General features: G+C 53.8%; 1 protein-coding gene across 2 annotated transcripts in view; it reads right to left on the bottom strand.

Annotated features, from left to right (window-relative positions):
- The window catches only part of ATP2A3 (ATPase sarcoplasmic/endoplasmic reticulum Ca2+ transporting 3), a 52,157-nt gene that overhangs the window by 10,201 nt on the left and 26,814 nt on the right, over positions 1-15,142 (bottom strand). For both annotated transcript variants that reach the window (XM_027690814.1, XM_027690813.1), the window contains exons 9-20: positions 10,118-10,206; positions 7,624-7,726; positions 7,273-7,404; positions 6,325-6,450; positions 5,035-5,253; positions 4,265-4,600; positions 3,962-4,182; positions 3,017-3,219; positions 2,833-2,918; positions 2,093-2,226; positions 1,553-1,670; positions 800-917 (exon numbers count right to left, since the gene is read on the bottom strand). In XM_027690814.1, coding sequence (XP_027546615.1) covers positions 800-917; positions 1,553-1,670; positions 2,093-2,226; positions 2,833-2,918; positions 3,017-3,219; positions 3,962-4,182; positions 4,265-4,600; positions 5,035-5,253; positions 6,325-6,450; positions 7,273-7,404; positions 7,624-7,726; positions 10,118-10,206 — 1,885 coding nt within the window. The remainder of the gene's footprint in view (positions 1-799; positions 918-1,552; positions 1,671-2,092; positions 2,227-2,832; positions 2,919-3,016; positions 3,220-3,961; positions 4,183-4,264; positions 4,601-5,034; positions 5,254-6,324; positions 6,451-7,272; positions 7,405-7,623; positions 7,727-10,117; positions 10,207-15,142) is intronic.

The raw sequence follows: 15,142 nt of genomic DNA on the forward strand, positions 1-15,142 counted from the left end.
ATCACTGTCAGGGCAAGCACACCCCAAAAAATGTTTTCCTGGACAGGGGACAGCCCATGACAGGCACAGCACAACCAGGCAGCCCTGGGCCCGCAGCCACTGCTGGGAAAACCTGTGGGTTTAACTCAGCGCTGAGATATCCCCCACAGCAAGTGAGGTTTTTTTCAAGAAATGAAAGGAAAGATGATATCATCTCTTTGGAGGGCTGCCTAAAATCCTGCTGTGATTTACAGCACAGAGTCCAGGAGCACATGGGAATCTCTGCCCCGGTGTCACGGGAGCTGCTTCTCCTCTGTGTGTGCCACGGGCCAGATCCTGAGAGGTGCTGGCCAAGGGCAACCCCATCAAAACCACTTTATAAGGTGTTCAGCTCTCAGTTGATCTTAGCACAGAGGCAGCCAAGACAAGGCAAGGATGGACAGAGATGGGTGGACAACTTGAGAGAAAAAAGGAAGGGATCATGTTAGAAACCAGTATTTGATTTGTTTTATTTTATAAGTGAAGGGATCCAGTTCCTGGAGGTTTGAGAGGAGCTGGATAAACAATCCTTGGCAGGTTTACCCGGTGCTCCAGCTCCAAAGGGAGCATTTCAGGCAGGTGTAAGCACCAACTGCTCTGCCAGGCGTGGCACCAGGAAGGAAGGGAGTAGGAAGAAAAGCCCCTTTTCCAGAGCAGGGTGGACACGCAGGTGCAGACATCGCACGAGCAGAGGAGGTGAGCGAGGTGTCCCCAAAGCCACAACCCCCGAGCAAAGCACCACAGAGCAAACCCAACCCAGGGTGGTGCAGCCCACACTCACCGTCCAGGTGGTTGCGGGAAAGGTACTTGAGTCCTTCGTCCAGCAGGATCACGGGCAGGGAGATCTTCAGCACGACCACCCACTGCGGCCAGCTCAGGGGGGTCACCTGGAAGATGAGCTGCAAGGTGGAAAGGATTGGACACGTCAGGAGGGAAGGAGGTGGGATATTTTTTTGTTTTAAGGGTCACATAGTTGTAGGGCAAAGGTTGAGAAAGGGTCGTCCCAGGCACAAGGAAGGAGGATCCAGACAGCCCAAAGAACAGGATTTCAAGGTCCATCATGATCCCAAGGTGGCTCTTGGACAAGATGAGTCAAAGATTATGTCCTTCACCTCTCCTGCAGGTGGGGAAAGTGAGGCATGAGCTAGGACTGCGTGTTTGTGTGCTCAAGGGCACTCAGCAGGGGACAAGGGACAATGTCACCTTCTGGGCACAGAGACACACTTCACCTTTAGCACCCTTGGGCATTGACTGAGGTATCACCAGCCTTGAATTGCAAAGGGAGGAGGTGACACCACAAGGGGCTGAACCACCTTCTGGAGATACCTACACCCCTTTGCACTGCCCATAAGAAGAGCTTCTGACTTAGGTAAGGGCAGGGTGACTCCTGGTTTGCAAGTCACAGGACCTGGACCTGAGGGCACCTTTTAGGGACAACCATCCCAAAAGCTTCCAGACCCAAAGATTGCTCCAGGCATGTCCTTTCCCACAGGAGCCCTCTGGGCTGAGGGCAGAGGTGGCAGAGGGCACTCACAGGCATGGGCTTAACGTAGAGGATGAGGAAGTGCAGAGCCATGGACATGATGATGGCCCCCAGCAGCCAGATGTTGAGCCACGGTGGCATCCGCAGCAGCGACTGGTTCTCAGAGACACTGGAAGGCAAAGGGACAGTGTCAGCCCCAGTAACCTCCTGCTCCCCACACCTGCCCAAGCTGGGAGCTCCATTAACCCTCCAAGGTGCAGGGTCACATGCTGTATCTCTATTCCAGACTGCTCAGCTTCAGGCTTTGCTGCAAATTCCATCTCAATGCTCAACACAACCAGCCTTCATGGATTAGGACTGATCACTAATGACCAAACCACTAATGGATGTAGATCCAGTCCTTCCTCCACTGCTATCAGCAGCAGCACACTGCCTTGGAGGAGTTTGATCATGGAAAACCCAGTAGCCCCCTGTGAGGACGCTCTGAATGGCTCTGCTGAGCCAAAGCAAAGCTCTCAGCCCACCCACAGATGCTCAAAGAGACCCTGCACAGACTCAGTCAGGCACAGAGCAATCCTGCAGCCACCTCACCTGTTCAGAGCGTTGCACATTTCGATTGTCACCAGCACGGACAGAGCCATCGTGGTTGGGTATCGGGACTCGAAGATCTCACAGTCAATTCCTTCAAAGATGGGGTTGTCCTCAGTGCACCTCATGAAGTTCCTCTGTCAGCACAGGAAACCGCTGGTAAATACACGGCAGAGCAGCAGGAAAGGCAGGAGAGAGGAGGAAGAGTCGACTGGTTGGGGGGCACATGATGAACTGGGTTGCTGTTAAATATCCCACAGTTCAGAGCAACTGAGCAAAGTGTCTGAAGTGACCCAGCTTCTGCTGTGACTGGGCTTTAGGGTTATGGCTTTGAGACTTCCAAGTGCAGTAAAGAAGGTGTTTCAGCACACACATCTCCATCAAAAATACATTTTCCATTGCACATGCCATTGGACTGGGATGGTATCCACCTTCCCACTACCCTGTTCAGACCTACAGTAATGTGACAAAAGATCCCATTCAATGTGGGATCAGGCACAGGAGCTACTTTCAGGTTCTTTGAATCAAGTTTTCCCCACCATGCTGATGACTGGCAGAAGCAAGGCTGGAAACATGAGCCTGAGGGAGAGAACTTGCTTCTGTTTTAAATTATTGCCTTCTCCACTAGGAATCTGGGAACACTACAACCACCACAGAGGAAAGGTAGAGGAAAACACCCCAACACCTGAATCCACGCCCTTGCCCATCGGTCAACACGTCAGCCTGTTCCCCTCTCGACTCACCAGCTGATGGAAGGAGACCTGTGGTCCCTCGGCGTCATACAGGAACCACCAGGTCGCTGCTCCCACCGTGGCCAGGCCCACGTACACTGCGGCCGAGAGAGACACCCTTACCCCCAGCACCCAAAAGGGATCCCCCGCACCCATGGCACCCCAAGCCCATCCTCAGCTCTGCCCAGGGACTCACCTCCGACGGCCAGGTAGCGGAAGAAGAGCCAGCCACTGATGAGGGGCTCCTTGGGGTTGCGGGGCTGCTTCTCCATGATGTCCAGGTCGGGGGGGTTGAAGCCCAGCGCGGTGGCCGGCAGCCCGTCCGTCACCAGGTTCACCCACAGCAGCTGCACAGGGATGAGGGCCTCGGGCAAGCCCAGGATGGCCGTCAGGAAGATGCTGTGGGGGAAAAGCAGAGATGCCAAATTATCTCTCTTTGCCAAACAAGCTCTGGGCAGCCAGAGAAAGGGTTTGTGTTATGCAAGGGGAGAGTGAGCAGGCACCCTGGATCCAAACCCCCAAACTGAAAATTCACCCAAAGTCCTGCAGGTGAACCTGCAGAGCCCCTGATCAGGAATCTGAAGTCCAGCACTGAATTTTGCAGCTGAAATTTGTTCCTGCTGCTATTAAAATTTGCTTTGCAGTTGAAACCCAACCACTGATGTCTCCATGGCCATATAGGTTCCTGTTCCCAGCACAAACACCCCGCTGAAATGCAAAGGGCAAAGGATGCCCAAGTGATGCTGACATTGCTGAGGATGGTGCTGATTTACTGGGAGGGATGGGTAGGGACAGGGGCGGGGAAAGCTGCCCAGGATCTGATGCAAAGGGCACCAGTGTGATCTGGTGTCAACAAATATCTGCATCTGTCTTAGGCATTGGCATGGGCTTAAATAGGCAATTAATTAACAAAACAGGTCATAGGGGATGGCAGGAATGTAAAATTATAAACCAAAAATCCCCCTGCCCCTGGGGAACAAGACCAGGCACTGCTGCTCTGTTGGGTGTCTCGGGATGCCAATGTGGACACCACACACCAGGATCAAGGGGCACGGACAGGACTGCAGGTCACCTGCCCCAGGGGATGTGTCCCCCCACCACAGCTCCCCCCAGCACGGTGCCTGGCGTGGGGGGCTCTCACCAAACGACCTCCCCGACGTTGGAGGAGATGAGATAGCGGATGAACTGCTTCATGTTGTTGTAGATGGCTCTGCCCTCCTCGACAGCCGACACGATGGTGGAGAAGTTGTCGTCGGAGAGCACCATCTCAGCAGCCGACTTGGCCACGGCTGTGCCTGACCCCATGGCGATGCCAATCTCTGCTTTCTTCAGGGCCGGGGCGTCGTTCACCCCGTCACCTGTCTGCACGAAGCCGTGATTAGCAGGGTGTAAGGGACCGAGCTGGGCAGAGAGGAGGGGAACAGGGTGCTCCCAGGGGGCTCACCATGGCGGTGATCTCGTTGAAGGACTGGAGGTACTCGACGATGCGGGACTTGTGCGCGGGCTCCACACGGGCGAAGCAGCGGGCGTGGCGGCACGCCTGGCGCTGCGCCTCGGGGGACAGCTCGTCGAACTCCCGGCCCGTGTAGGCTTTGCCAGACACATCCTCGGTCTCCGAGAAGATGCCGATCCGGCGGCAGATGGCCACGGCCGTGCCCTTGTTGTCGCCGGTGATCATGATGACGCGGATGCCGGCCTTGCGGCACATCTCAATGGATGAGGTGACCTCCTTGCGGGGAGGGTCCAGCATCCCCACGCAGCCCACGAAGGTCAGGTTGTTCTGGGAGGGGAGGACATATCCCAGACCCGTATTAACCCCACTGTGAAACCACTCTGGGCACGGGGATTTCCCCTGGGAGGAACCTTTCAGGAGGTTTCCTCCCCACAGCCCCATGGATGCATTCTACATCCCCAGTGCAGCAGGATGCTACCATTCCCTCTGCTGCTCCTCACACCTTTTTGTTTCACTCCCCTCCTCCCCGTCCCTCTCCATGGTCCCCAAGCCCCTCTCAGCAGCCACCCCACAGGGATGGATGCCCAGCGAGATGGGGCTGTTATCCTTAGGACCGACCCCCGGGGTTTGCAGGAGAGTTGAGTCATTACACTGCCCACAGAGAAAGTAAAGAGAAAATACTGCTGGGTCAGCTGGAAGTACGTGGGAAAACCTTGGGAATAAGGAAAAAAAGCTCCCGGACAGAGCCCCCGGGGCCGTACCTCGTAGTTGATGAAGGCGGCGGAGTCGTGCAGCTGCATGGTCTCCCTGCGGGCGGGCGAGTCGTGCGTGGCCAGGGCCAGGCACCGCAGCGTGTCGATGCCCATGCCCCAGTCCCGGATCCTGCCCAGGATCTTCTCCCGCACGGGGGCCGTCAGCGGGACCTTGGCAGTGCCCACACGGACGTGGGTGCAGCGCTCGATCACGCTTTCCGGGGCACCCTGGGGAGGACGGAGGGCTTAGGGGCTGGAACGAACCCGGAGGATGAGCATCTCCTGCCAGCACCGCGGGGAGTGCCAGAGGGAGGGGAGGCACCAAGTTCGGGCAAAAGAGGAGGAAGCATCCCCAAAACTCCGGCAGGCACATTCTGGCCCTGCGGCTCAGTGCACTAGATGGCAGCCTCCGACCGAGAGCACCGGGATCACGCCGCGGAGGACGGACCCGCAGCAGGTCATCAAGAGCAGAATCTGCTCTGCAGGGGATCCCCCTGACTCCCATAAAACCTATAGGTCTGTCCGAGATACTCCCACCCCACAGATCCCTCGCAGACCTGGAGGGGATGAGGGCTGTAAATGTCTGATGGAAAAAAGTGTGGGATGCTCAGCAGATGCTTGTAATGCTTTTGTGATTCAGGAAAACATGTCCTTCAGCATCCCAGCATCTCACCCCAGCCCTTCTGACCTTACAAATTACCCTGACATTGCTTTTTAATGTAAAACTTGCAATCCTTCTATTGTGCCTCATAAAAAGCTTGCCCGGGGCTACAGATCTGGTGGCTTTGGAGGGTCCCAGCCTGACCTGGAGGACAGACTTCACCCACCCAGATCATCTCCCACTGGGAACAATAATATACAAATCTTCTCAGAGTCAGCGGGGGGAAATTCCTGCCACATCTCTTCTCTTGGGAAGAAAATGCCCTTTGAAACACTATTTTATTTCTGGTTACAGTGGAAAGCTGTAACCTTTGGGCATTACTGGTATCCAGAGGGTCCAGGCCTTTAATAAAGGCAAGTACCCAAATTCTGCACAGGGGCAGCTCTCCCTGCCCCAGCACCAGCACACTCAGCACATTCTCTACCATCTAAAGCATTTTTACCTCCTTTTTTGCCTATCAAGATGGCAAAGACTCACCTCCTCCCTGACCCCACCAGCCTACCTGCTGGATCCTGGACCCGCAGACAGGTAAGAGGGGGAAGGAACGGCAAAGCATCACTGCTTGTTGCAGTAAGGGCCAAATCCTGCTGGGATGTGCCAAGAGGACACTGTGGGGTGCTGAAGACCTTCTCCCCTACCTTGACAAACATCTTGCTGCCAGTGGAGTTGTTGCCAGGGCCGGTGGGTGTGCAGTACACAGACATGGACTTGCGGTCACGGGAAAACTCGAGGGTGCACTCCTTCCTCATCAGCTGCTTGATCACCTGTGGGGACAGAGCTGGGCTGAGCCAGGACACGACAGGGACATAACAGGGACACCGGTGCTCTCCACCTTGGCTGACAGCCCTGCTGAGCCAGCACAGCACCGCTGATGTGAGGAGAAAGGCAGCCCCAGGAGCCAGGAGGGGATGGGACAGCACGAAAAGGGATTTATTATGACCTGCTCAGACCTATCTGGGGAAGAAATGCCAGAACAGAGAGCAGCTTTGAGCAGCTTTGAGACATTATAAGATCTAACAGCATGATGTCAAAGCTGAGTAAATGCAGATCTGAAATAAAGTGTATTTTCACCGGGAGGACAGGGAAACACTGGAGAGCTGAATAGGGGAATTGCCAGCATGGGATATTTTCACATTAAAAATAGATGTTTCCAAGCGCCACTCAGACAGGCATGGCTTTGGGGAATGGAGTTTGATTCATGCTGGAGGGCAGCTGCTCAGTGCAAACTGGGCACCTAAAGATAACTCCAAACTTCCCCATCTGTGGCTGGAATTCCGGCCGTCACCGAGGGAGTGTCTCCCAGCTGAACAGGGACTGGGCTGAGTTTGAGACTCAGGGATCACCTGTTTCACAGCTTCATGTGGACCCAGGTTGGCCCCCATGGCCCCAGCACCCACCTCCCCAGGCCATGGCACCCTCTGTTCCAAAACCAGCTCTCACCCTGCGAGCCAGGAAATCGCATCCTTGTGCCAGATCCGTCCCTTAGGTCACTGCAAGTGGTTATTCCTCCAACAACAGCCATCCCAAAGCCCTCCTCTCCCTCCTAACCCCCCGTGCCAGAGCTCGCAGGGGCCTCCCCCACTCACCGAATTGCAGGCGTTGGCTCTCTCCACCTTGGAGAGTTTGCTGAGGTCTGTGTTGAAGACGTTCATCTTCTCCACCAGGCATGTCAGGGCTGTTTCAGTGGCTTCCCCCACCTTCTCATAGACCTTTTTGGACTAGAGGATAGGGGGAAAAAAAAGGAGCTTAAGCTTTAGAGCCTGTCCTCCACCTGCTGCTCCAACCGAGCATACTGTCACCCACTGCACCAGAGCACCACCTTGAGATGAGCTGAAGCCAGGGAAGGGAATTCCAAGGGACAAACCTCTGCTGGCTCTGTCCCGAAGCACAGGGAAGAGCATCCCCCCTGCCCCGCCCCTGCCCTGGAGCCCCTGTACCTCATTGTAGTCCAGCGAGGAGTCGTTGCAGAGGGCACAGATGGTGGCCAGCTCCACCAGCCCGTCGTACTGCCCGCACTGCACTGGCTGCTCATCCTTCAGGCTGCAGGCAGAAAACACCCCCCACAGCCTCACATCAGCTCAAATAACCTTCTAATAACACTCAGCTTATCCTATACCCCTTGTAGGGGGATGTGTATCTTATACATCACTCTTGTACAAGTGGGAGAAAGAGCCCCATTAAAGCCCCAGGGTTAGCAATGAACTCTGGGGTTCACACTGTGCTTTATGCAACAGGACACGGCTAAATTGCAAATAAAATATCCCAGGAGGCAAATAAACTCTGGAAGTGGCCCAGAATAAAGGGGGCTGCAGAGGAGTTCAAAGGAGCACTGGACCTGCAAACAGGGGCTGCCAACAGGCTGATGATGAAGGTGATGGGCCAGAAAAGGGGGAAAGAAATTCATATTAATGGCTGCTCCTCAGGGGTTTCCATTTGGTGGGGATCTAGAGAAGCTGTGGAACCAGCAGCAAGCCCTTCTCCTCCCTCCAGCGCTGCTTTGCACTCCTTAGGGAACCCAAGGGAGCATTTAAGAGCAGCAGACAACTTTAACAACTGCACTGCTGTGGCTGCTTCCAAGCCAGTGGTGAACTGTGGCCTTTGTTTCCTAAATAGCAGCTCTTTGCTATGGAAAGGAGCACAAACATCCTGGAAAGGAGCAGCCCCAAACACTCCAGGCAAGCCAGATACTGCTCCTTGCCTGGTGGCAGGAATGGCAGCAGTGGCTTTCAAAGGAAATAAAAAATTATCCCGGTTCCAGGAGAGGTAACTGCAGGTTAGAGCTGTATAAACCCAGCCGGTCATCTGCTTGCTGGAAAAATAATTTGTCAGGCATTTACTAGGATCAGTTTATTCCACTGCTGGTTCCCAATGGAAAGAACATTTTGGAGCCCTTGTTACAGCTCAGGAGCGGAAAACAGGGAGCAGCCAAGAAAATCTGAAAAATCTGTTTGCTGAGGGACAAGAAGCCGCACTGGGCTGTGAGTGGGAAGGGAAAGCCACTGCCTCCTTCCTGGGGGATCCTGCTGGGAAAAACATCAGCAAAGGTGCTGCTGTTTGGGTGCTGTGAGGGATGTAAGCAAACACAAGGTCCAGCATGCAACAGCCCCCTGCCAAGGCCAGGCTGAGGCCAAACAAGCATTTCAGTGCCACCAGCCCTTGGTGGGACCCTCCACTACACCTCAGTGAGCCCTCACACCCCTCTCAATACACAAGACAGGCACAGGGCTGAAGCAAAACTCAAAAGCAACATGATTTGCTGCAGACTAACACAGTGTCCCCGCAGGCAGTCCCCAGAGGAGAGGGGACACTGAAATTCAGAGGTTGGCAGACACAAGTTCAGCCCCTCAATCCTCCTTAATTTTAATTGAAATGCACTGATTGACACCAGCTTATGACCTGGCTCACTTTTTAATGGAGATTCCCAGCCAAGGATCAAATTGGCTCTATAAATATTCATGAAATTAAGTCTGAGGCTGGGATGAATTATATTTTCTCCACAGATGGGCAGAAGGGACCATGGTGAAGAATGTGTCTGGAATCACAGAGCAAAGGGGTGTGGAGAGTGCTTCCACCACCAGCTGAGCTTCTCATCTGCCTCCTTCCCAGACTTTCTCCACACTGGGGAGCATCACCTCCTTTCAAAGGAGGGGGAATAAACAAATACAAGGGCAGAAACCCCCATGTGTGTGATAACACAGCAGGGCAAAGCCCCCGGCTTCCACTCCCTGCCCTGAGCTGCAGCTCTGCAGAGCCCATGTCTCCCCCAGAACACATCCTGCCATCAGCAGGGTCATGCCCTGGGCACAGCAGCCATGGGAGCCATCCCTGCACAGGACACGGGGCTCAGGGAGCACCTTCCTGATGGGGTTTTCAGCCGTTTGCAAGTCCCTTTGCACATTGCCAGTGGTTTCTGGACAAGCTGCCGGCCCTGCACTGTGCTTGGGGTGAGAACAAGAGTTGTTGTTCAACACCGAAAATGTGCAGGCTCCAGAAATTTGGAGAGCCATCATGTACCATGAAGAGCCTCGTTCATCACTATTCCCACATTTGCCATCTTCTCTGGTCCACAAGTGGGCTTGTTTTATCGGGATTGTTAATGAAGGGAGAGCCAAGCACGAGGGAGCCCCTTTGCTGAGCAGTGGGAGGGCACAGGCAGGAGCCAGAGACAAGGGACAGTGAAACAACTGCCCTGGCCCCCATGGACAGTGAAGAGCAGCCAGTCACCTGACCCCTGCAAGCCCAGTGTGGCCAAAAACCAGCGCCCAGTGGGTATTCCCATGGACAGGGTTCAGGAGGGCTGCAAACCACCACAGAAAATCCCCCTTTTTCCCCAGCCATGGCCATAAGCTCGACCCTCCCACCTCCCCCAGCTGTGCTGCCAGCCCAGGGCCACCCTGTGTCACCCATGAAGCAGAGGGGACCCTCACTCACATCTGTCCCTCGGGGGCGTAGGTGGAGCCGGTGATGCTGAACTCGTGCAGGCTGCACTGGTTGCCCTCCACCTTCTCCATGATGAACATCTGCAAGGGAGAGAGGTGGAGACAGAGCATTAGGCAGCAACGTTTTGCTATAACCAACATGCTCAGCCTGGAAACCCACCAGCTGGTGCTGTGCCAGCAATGGTCCCGCTGGCACCAGGCTCAGCCCCCTCCCTGGTCACCCACCACTCTTGGCTGTCCCCAAATCCTTCCAGCTCTCTCCTGCCTTTTTCATGTTTGCCTCCTCCAGCTCTTCTTTTCCATCAGAGAGGAGTGATGCTGAGCCCACTCCTAAGAAGGTGCCTGTGTTTTTCTTGGAGCAGAGAAGGACCTGAGACCAGGTTTCCACTCCTGCCCTGGCTGCCCTGGAAAGCCTCTGTGGAGCAGGATCCCAGCAGTTGTCCCTGCCACCCCTTCCCAGCCAGCTCTCAGCCACCAGTCTTGTGCCTTACTGGGGTCACAGCTCAGCCCAGTGAGCTGTAAAAGTCCTACATGCTCTATTTTTAGTGATTTTTGCCTTTCAAACTCCTTCCAGTTTCTCTCTTGCTGCTATAATGAGAGCAACAACCCCCTCCAAACCTTAAAATACAATGAAAATTCCCCTCTCCCCAAGCTGTCCCAGTTCCCCCTCGTCCCCTCCCACCTTTCAGGGCAGCCTCCCTTGGAAGCAGGAGCAGTGCCCGATCCCAGCCAAGGCAACAGTTCAGCGATGCTCGTTTCTGCTCCTCATTATTTATGACCCACACTGAAGCCAAAAAGTAACATAATAAACAAATAAATCTGTTTTGGCAAAGGCACTGCCCTGGCTGCAGGGAGCAGGCAGGAGGGAGAGTGGCTGCAGGGAATGATGCTCTCCTCGGCTCCAGGAACTTGCTTGGCGGCTCCAGAAAGTGGGTGCAAGGACAGCTGTCCCCCTACACCCTGCCTCAAAATAATTCTTTCTTTCCCTATTTATTTTCCTCTGGTTATTTGAGATGTTCCCCAGGAGAGGGAAGCAGTAGATGCTGGAGGAATCAGGAGGCAAAGCTCAGTGCCAGAGACGCATCAGCTCCTGGTACCACCCACTTCTCTCCCCTCCACACTTCCTCCAGCAACAAACAGAGGTTAATTTGCTGTTATTATTAATTATTGTTAATAATACAAGGACACCTTATCAGTGCAGCTGCATTGGCTGGCGGGTGTGAGCCTTCCCCATGCAGAAGGCACAAGCTTAGGGCCAAGCCAAGCAATAACGGTCACGTTCAGGGAAGCACATTCAAGGCATGTTTAGCACCAGGACATCTCAGTGGGTTTTCTCACCCCCATATTTTACAGGTTTGGGCAAATCAAAAGAGCAGGTTCAAAGCATACATCTCCTGTGGGAATTATTCTGAGCCAAAACCAACCTTCCCAAAGCACAAAACAGCTTCCCAGATATTTGCAGATACCCTCATTGCTGGGGTATGGCCCTCAGCTCCTTTCTCAGAACCCATCCTGGAGGCCCCCTAGCATCCTTGGAAGGTTTTGAAGAAAATCATGAGCCAAAGGGCTGCAGAAGAGATGTCCCAGGTCCTCTGGAGGCACTGGGCTCCTCTGGCAGTGGGTGCAAACACTGAAGTGTGAAGGACCTTGATAAAGAGAGTCTCCTTTGGAGAACCTCCTTGAGATGAGAGACTCCAGATGAGAGAACCCCAGGTGAGGTGGGACACACAGTCTGAGACAACACCAAGAGACCTCTGAAGGCTGAGCATCCTTCATCTCTTTTTGACACATCCAATGCCATCGGCCTTCCAGAGAGCCAAAATCTCCCAACCTCTTCATAAAGTGAATTCCTGCCCTCAGAAACAACAACCAGACTCATTCATTAAAATATCTGAAAGCACCCACCCCAGCCACTGATGGTTTTGCCTGATATGGGGCTGTTTGTTTTCAAATGCTCACAGCCACAAAACAATTATTACATTCACAATAGCGACTTTCTTATTAAAAAAGGGAAAAGGGAAAATAAAAAAACCAAAATCATTCCAAGCCCTTTATTTTTCCATGCCTATTTAAAAAAAGGTGCCGTGTAACCCACAGCAACCAGAGGTTATATCAAATTTCCTGCCTGCTCCCAGCTTGCGTGACTGGCTGAGCGTGGGGGTGGACGGGGCACTGCAAAGGTGTCTGCAGGGTTTCAGTGTGATCAGGGAATCATGGAATGCTTTGGGTTGGAAGGGACCTTAAAGATCATCCAGTTCCACTCCCCTGCCACAGGCAGGGACACCTTCCACTAGCCCAGGTTGCTCCAAGCCCCGTCCAACCTTGCCTTGGGCACTTGCAGGGATGGGGCAGCCACAGCTTCTCTGGGCAACCTGTGCCAGAGCCTCACCACCCTCACAGGGGAGAATTTCTTCTTCATATCTAATCTAAATCTCCCCTCCTTCAGCTTAACACCATTCCCCCTTGTCCTGTCCCTCCAGGCCTTTGTGCAAAGTCCCTCTCCAGATCTCTTGGAGCCCCTTTAGGCACTGAAGGATCCCTAAGGTCTCCCAGACCCTTCCCCTCTTCAGGCTGAACAGCCCCAGCTCTCTCAGCCTGTCAGTGTTCCAGTAGATTTCCAGGCTGAGGAGTGGGCAGCTCTGTGGGCAGTGGAAACAGCCCAGAGGAAATAGCTGTGTCTTAAGCAGTTAAGCGGAGAGGTAATGTTTCCATCACAAAAATAATATAAATAATATTAGGAGCAATAGAAAGAGGTGGGAAAGGTGCGTAGGTGCAGCTCAGCTGGAAGGGCTGCTGACAAATGATGCTCCCAGAGGGGCTGCCTGACCTCTTGCACTGCCACAGCTGCAGCACCCAAGAGGGGGGAACCCATTTAGCAGCACCTCAGGGCTTCCCCCTGCCCTGAACCTTTTAAAACCACACCAGTGATCTGGGGTTTTAATACAATAGAGAGGCCGGAAGGAAAATGTCTCTCCTCATGAAGAGCACACCCTCCCCCAAAAGACTTCCAGTCATCACTTCTTCTCTCCTGTCCCATGGATCCTGCCTGGCCCCAGCGCTGTATCACACAACTGCATGATGCCAGTGTGTATTTGTGGGAAGCAAAGGCCACCTGGGGATGCACCATCCCCAGAGCAGAACATGGCATCAGCTGTGGGCTTGTGGGGAAGGCAAGTGAGAAGGACATCTCCACTACTCTGTCTTTTCTGCACTATCTTTAAAAGAACTGCTCATCAAGAGGCAGACAAGGCAGGATTGCTCTCTGGAATTGTAAGAAGCTGTAATCATCAGTCACTATTCCATCAATCAGCCCATGGATCAGCAGCATTTTCCTGCTTTGCTGGAAGCGGCCCCAGCCATAGCACCGACCAGCAACTGGCACAGCCCCTGGGACCACCAGCCAGGTCTCCCAGTAATTGGTGACTGGTTTAGACAGACAAAACTGCTGAGCCAAGGCACAGTGCCCTGGAGAGTGTAAAGCAAATTGTGCCTGCACAGCTCCTGGGTGGCTGTGCCAGGGATGGGAGTTTGCATGTCCAGGTTCCTCTAAAAGCCTTATGGAAAATAAACCCCCTTCTGCTCGTTCCTCAAAACACCAGCAGCCATCTCAGAGACAGCCAAACAGGAGAATTATTTAAACATGTAAGAGCAGAGCTGAGATGCTTTTCCCCCTGCCAGCTTTGTGGTTATTTAAAGGTTGGGAGAAGGCTGTTCCTGGTTCCTCCACACCCTGGGGTGGGGGAGGTGGTGGTCTCAGAGACCCTCAGTTGACCGTACAGTGAGTGACATGAGCCACAGGTTTAATCTGATTTACTAAGTGGGTTTATGGCTTTGTTACTGCAGTGCTGTAACCTCGGGGGGACTTGAGGCCAGAGCAAAAGCACCAAAATCTTGGCCACCCCAGACAAGGTCCCTTGCATAAAGTACCTCATGCAGGGGGACACCGAGGGGCACAGCTTCACCCCTGCTGACCACCAGAGATCCATGTGTGTCCTGTTGAGCTGGTTCAGACAGCACCCAGGCCATGAGTCCCTGGCACTGAGATACAGCACAACCCTTAAAAAACAGCTGAGGGTTTGAAAACAGACCTGAAGCCTTTCAAGAGTCACTTTAGAGCTCCACAGACCTGATGCCAGCAGTGGCAGGCACCACCCTGCAGCACAGCCTGCAGCCGAGCGGCTGTGCTCACCCAAATTAATGGGCAAGTTCATTAAATCACACTCAATTAACACATTTTCCCAGGTTATTGATGGGCTTTGGTGGCTGTTTCACCCCCTGAGCCGGACACTCAGCCCAGGAGTGTGTCCCGGACACGCCAACAGCCGCCCAGCACAAATATTTACCCATAGCCTCGTCCTGCCCACGTCAGCACGGGAATCCCTGTCCATTAAACATTAACAGCCCTGGCTGCGTGTCCTGGGGCCAGCCTGGATCACAATATCATTCCCTGGGAACCAGGACTCAGCCAAGTGAATAACACAGATATCAGAAAGGGGCTGTGGGGAGGTAGGGTAGAGGGTACATTGAATTTTTTAATTGATTTTTTTTCTTTTTTGCAAAATTGCCAAGTTCATTCTGCAAATAATGACTGACGCCAAAACCCTTGTGTGCCACTGCCCCACTCTGTCCTTCTCCGTGTCTCAGCATCACCAACCCTGCCTCTCCCAACTCTGCCACACTGAGGGGGGTGATGGCACTTCTTCCCAAGTTCAAGGAGCACACCCCCTGGTTTGGGAAGGAATGGTCACTCCTCCCTCTTCTTCTGCAGTCTCCCGAGCTAAAGGGACTCCAAGCACTGGGGTCACCCTTTCCTTGCTTCCCTGAATCACTGGGTCAGAAAATAGGGCTGGTGGGAGCCTCCTCCTCGTGCGAGACATGGGCAGCCTGGTCACTGCCTCGTTCCAGCCCTGTCTCGTTCTAAATCACTTACGGGGCAGAAATACCAGACATTTCCAGTCATTGGAGTTTGTGCTGAGCAAACCAGTGGCCAAAGCCCACGGCCAGCTTGCAGCACTGT

Source organism: Neopelma chrysocephalum, unplaced genomic scaffold (assembly GCF_003984885.1).
Source record: "Neopelma chrysocephalum unplaced genomic scaffold, ASM398488v2 Primary Assembly neopelma1_82, whole genome shotgun sequence".
NCBI lineage: Eukaryota > Metazoa > Chordata > Aves > Passeriformes > Pipridae > Neopelma > Neopelma chrysocephalum.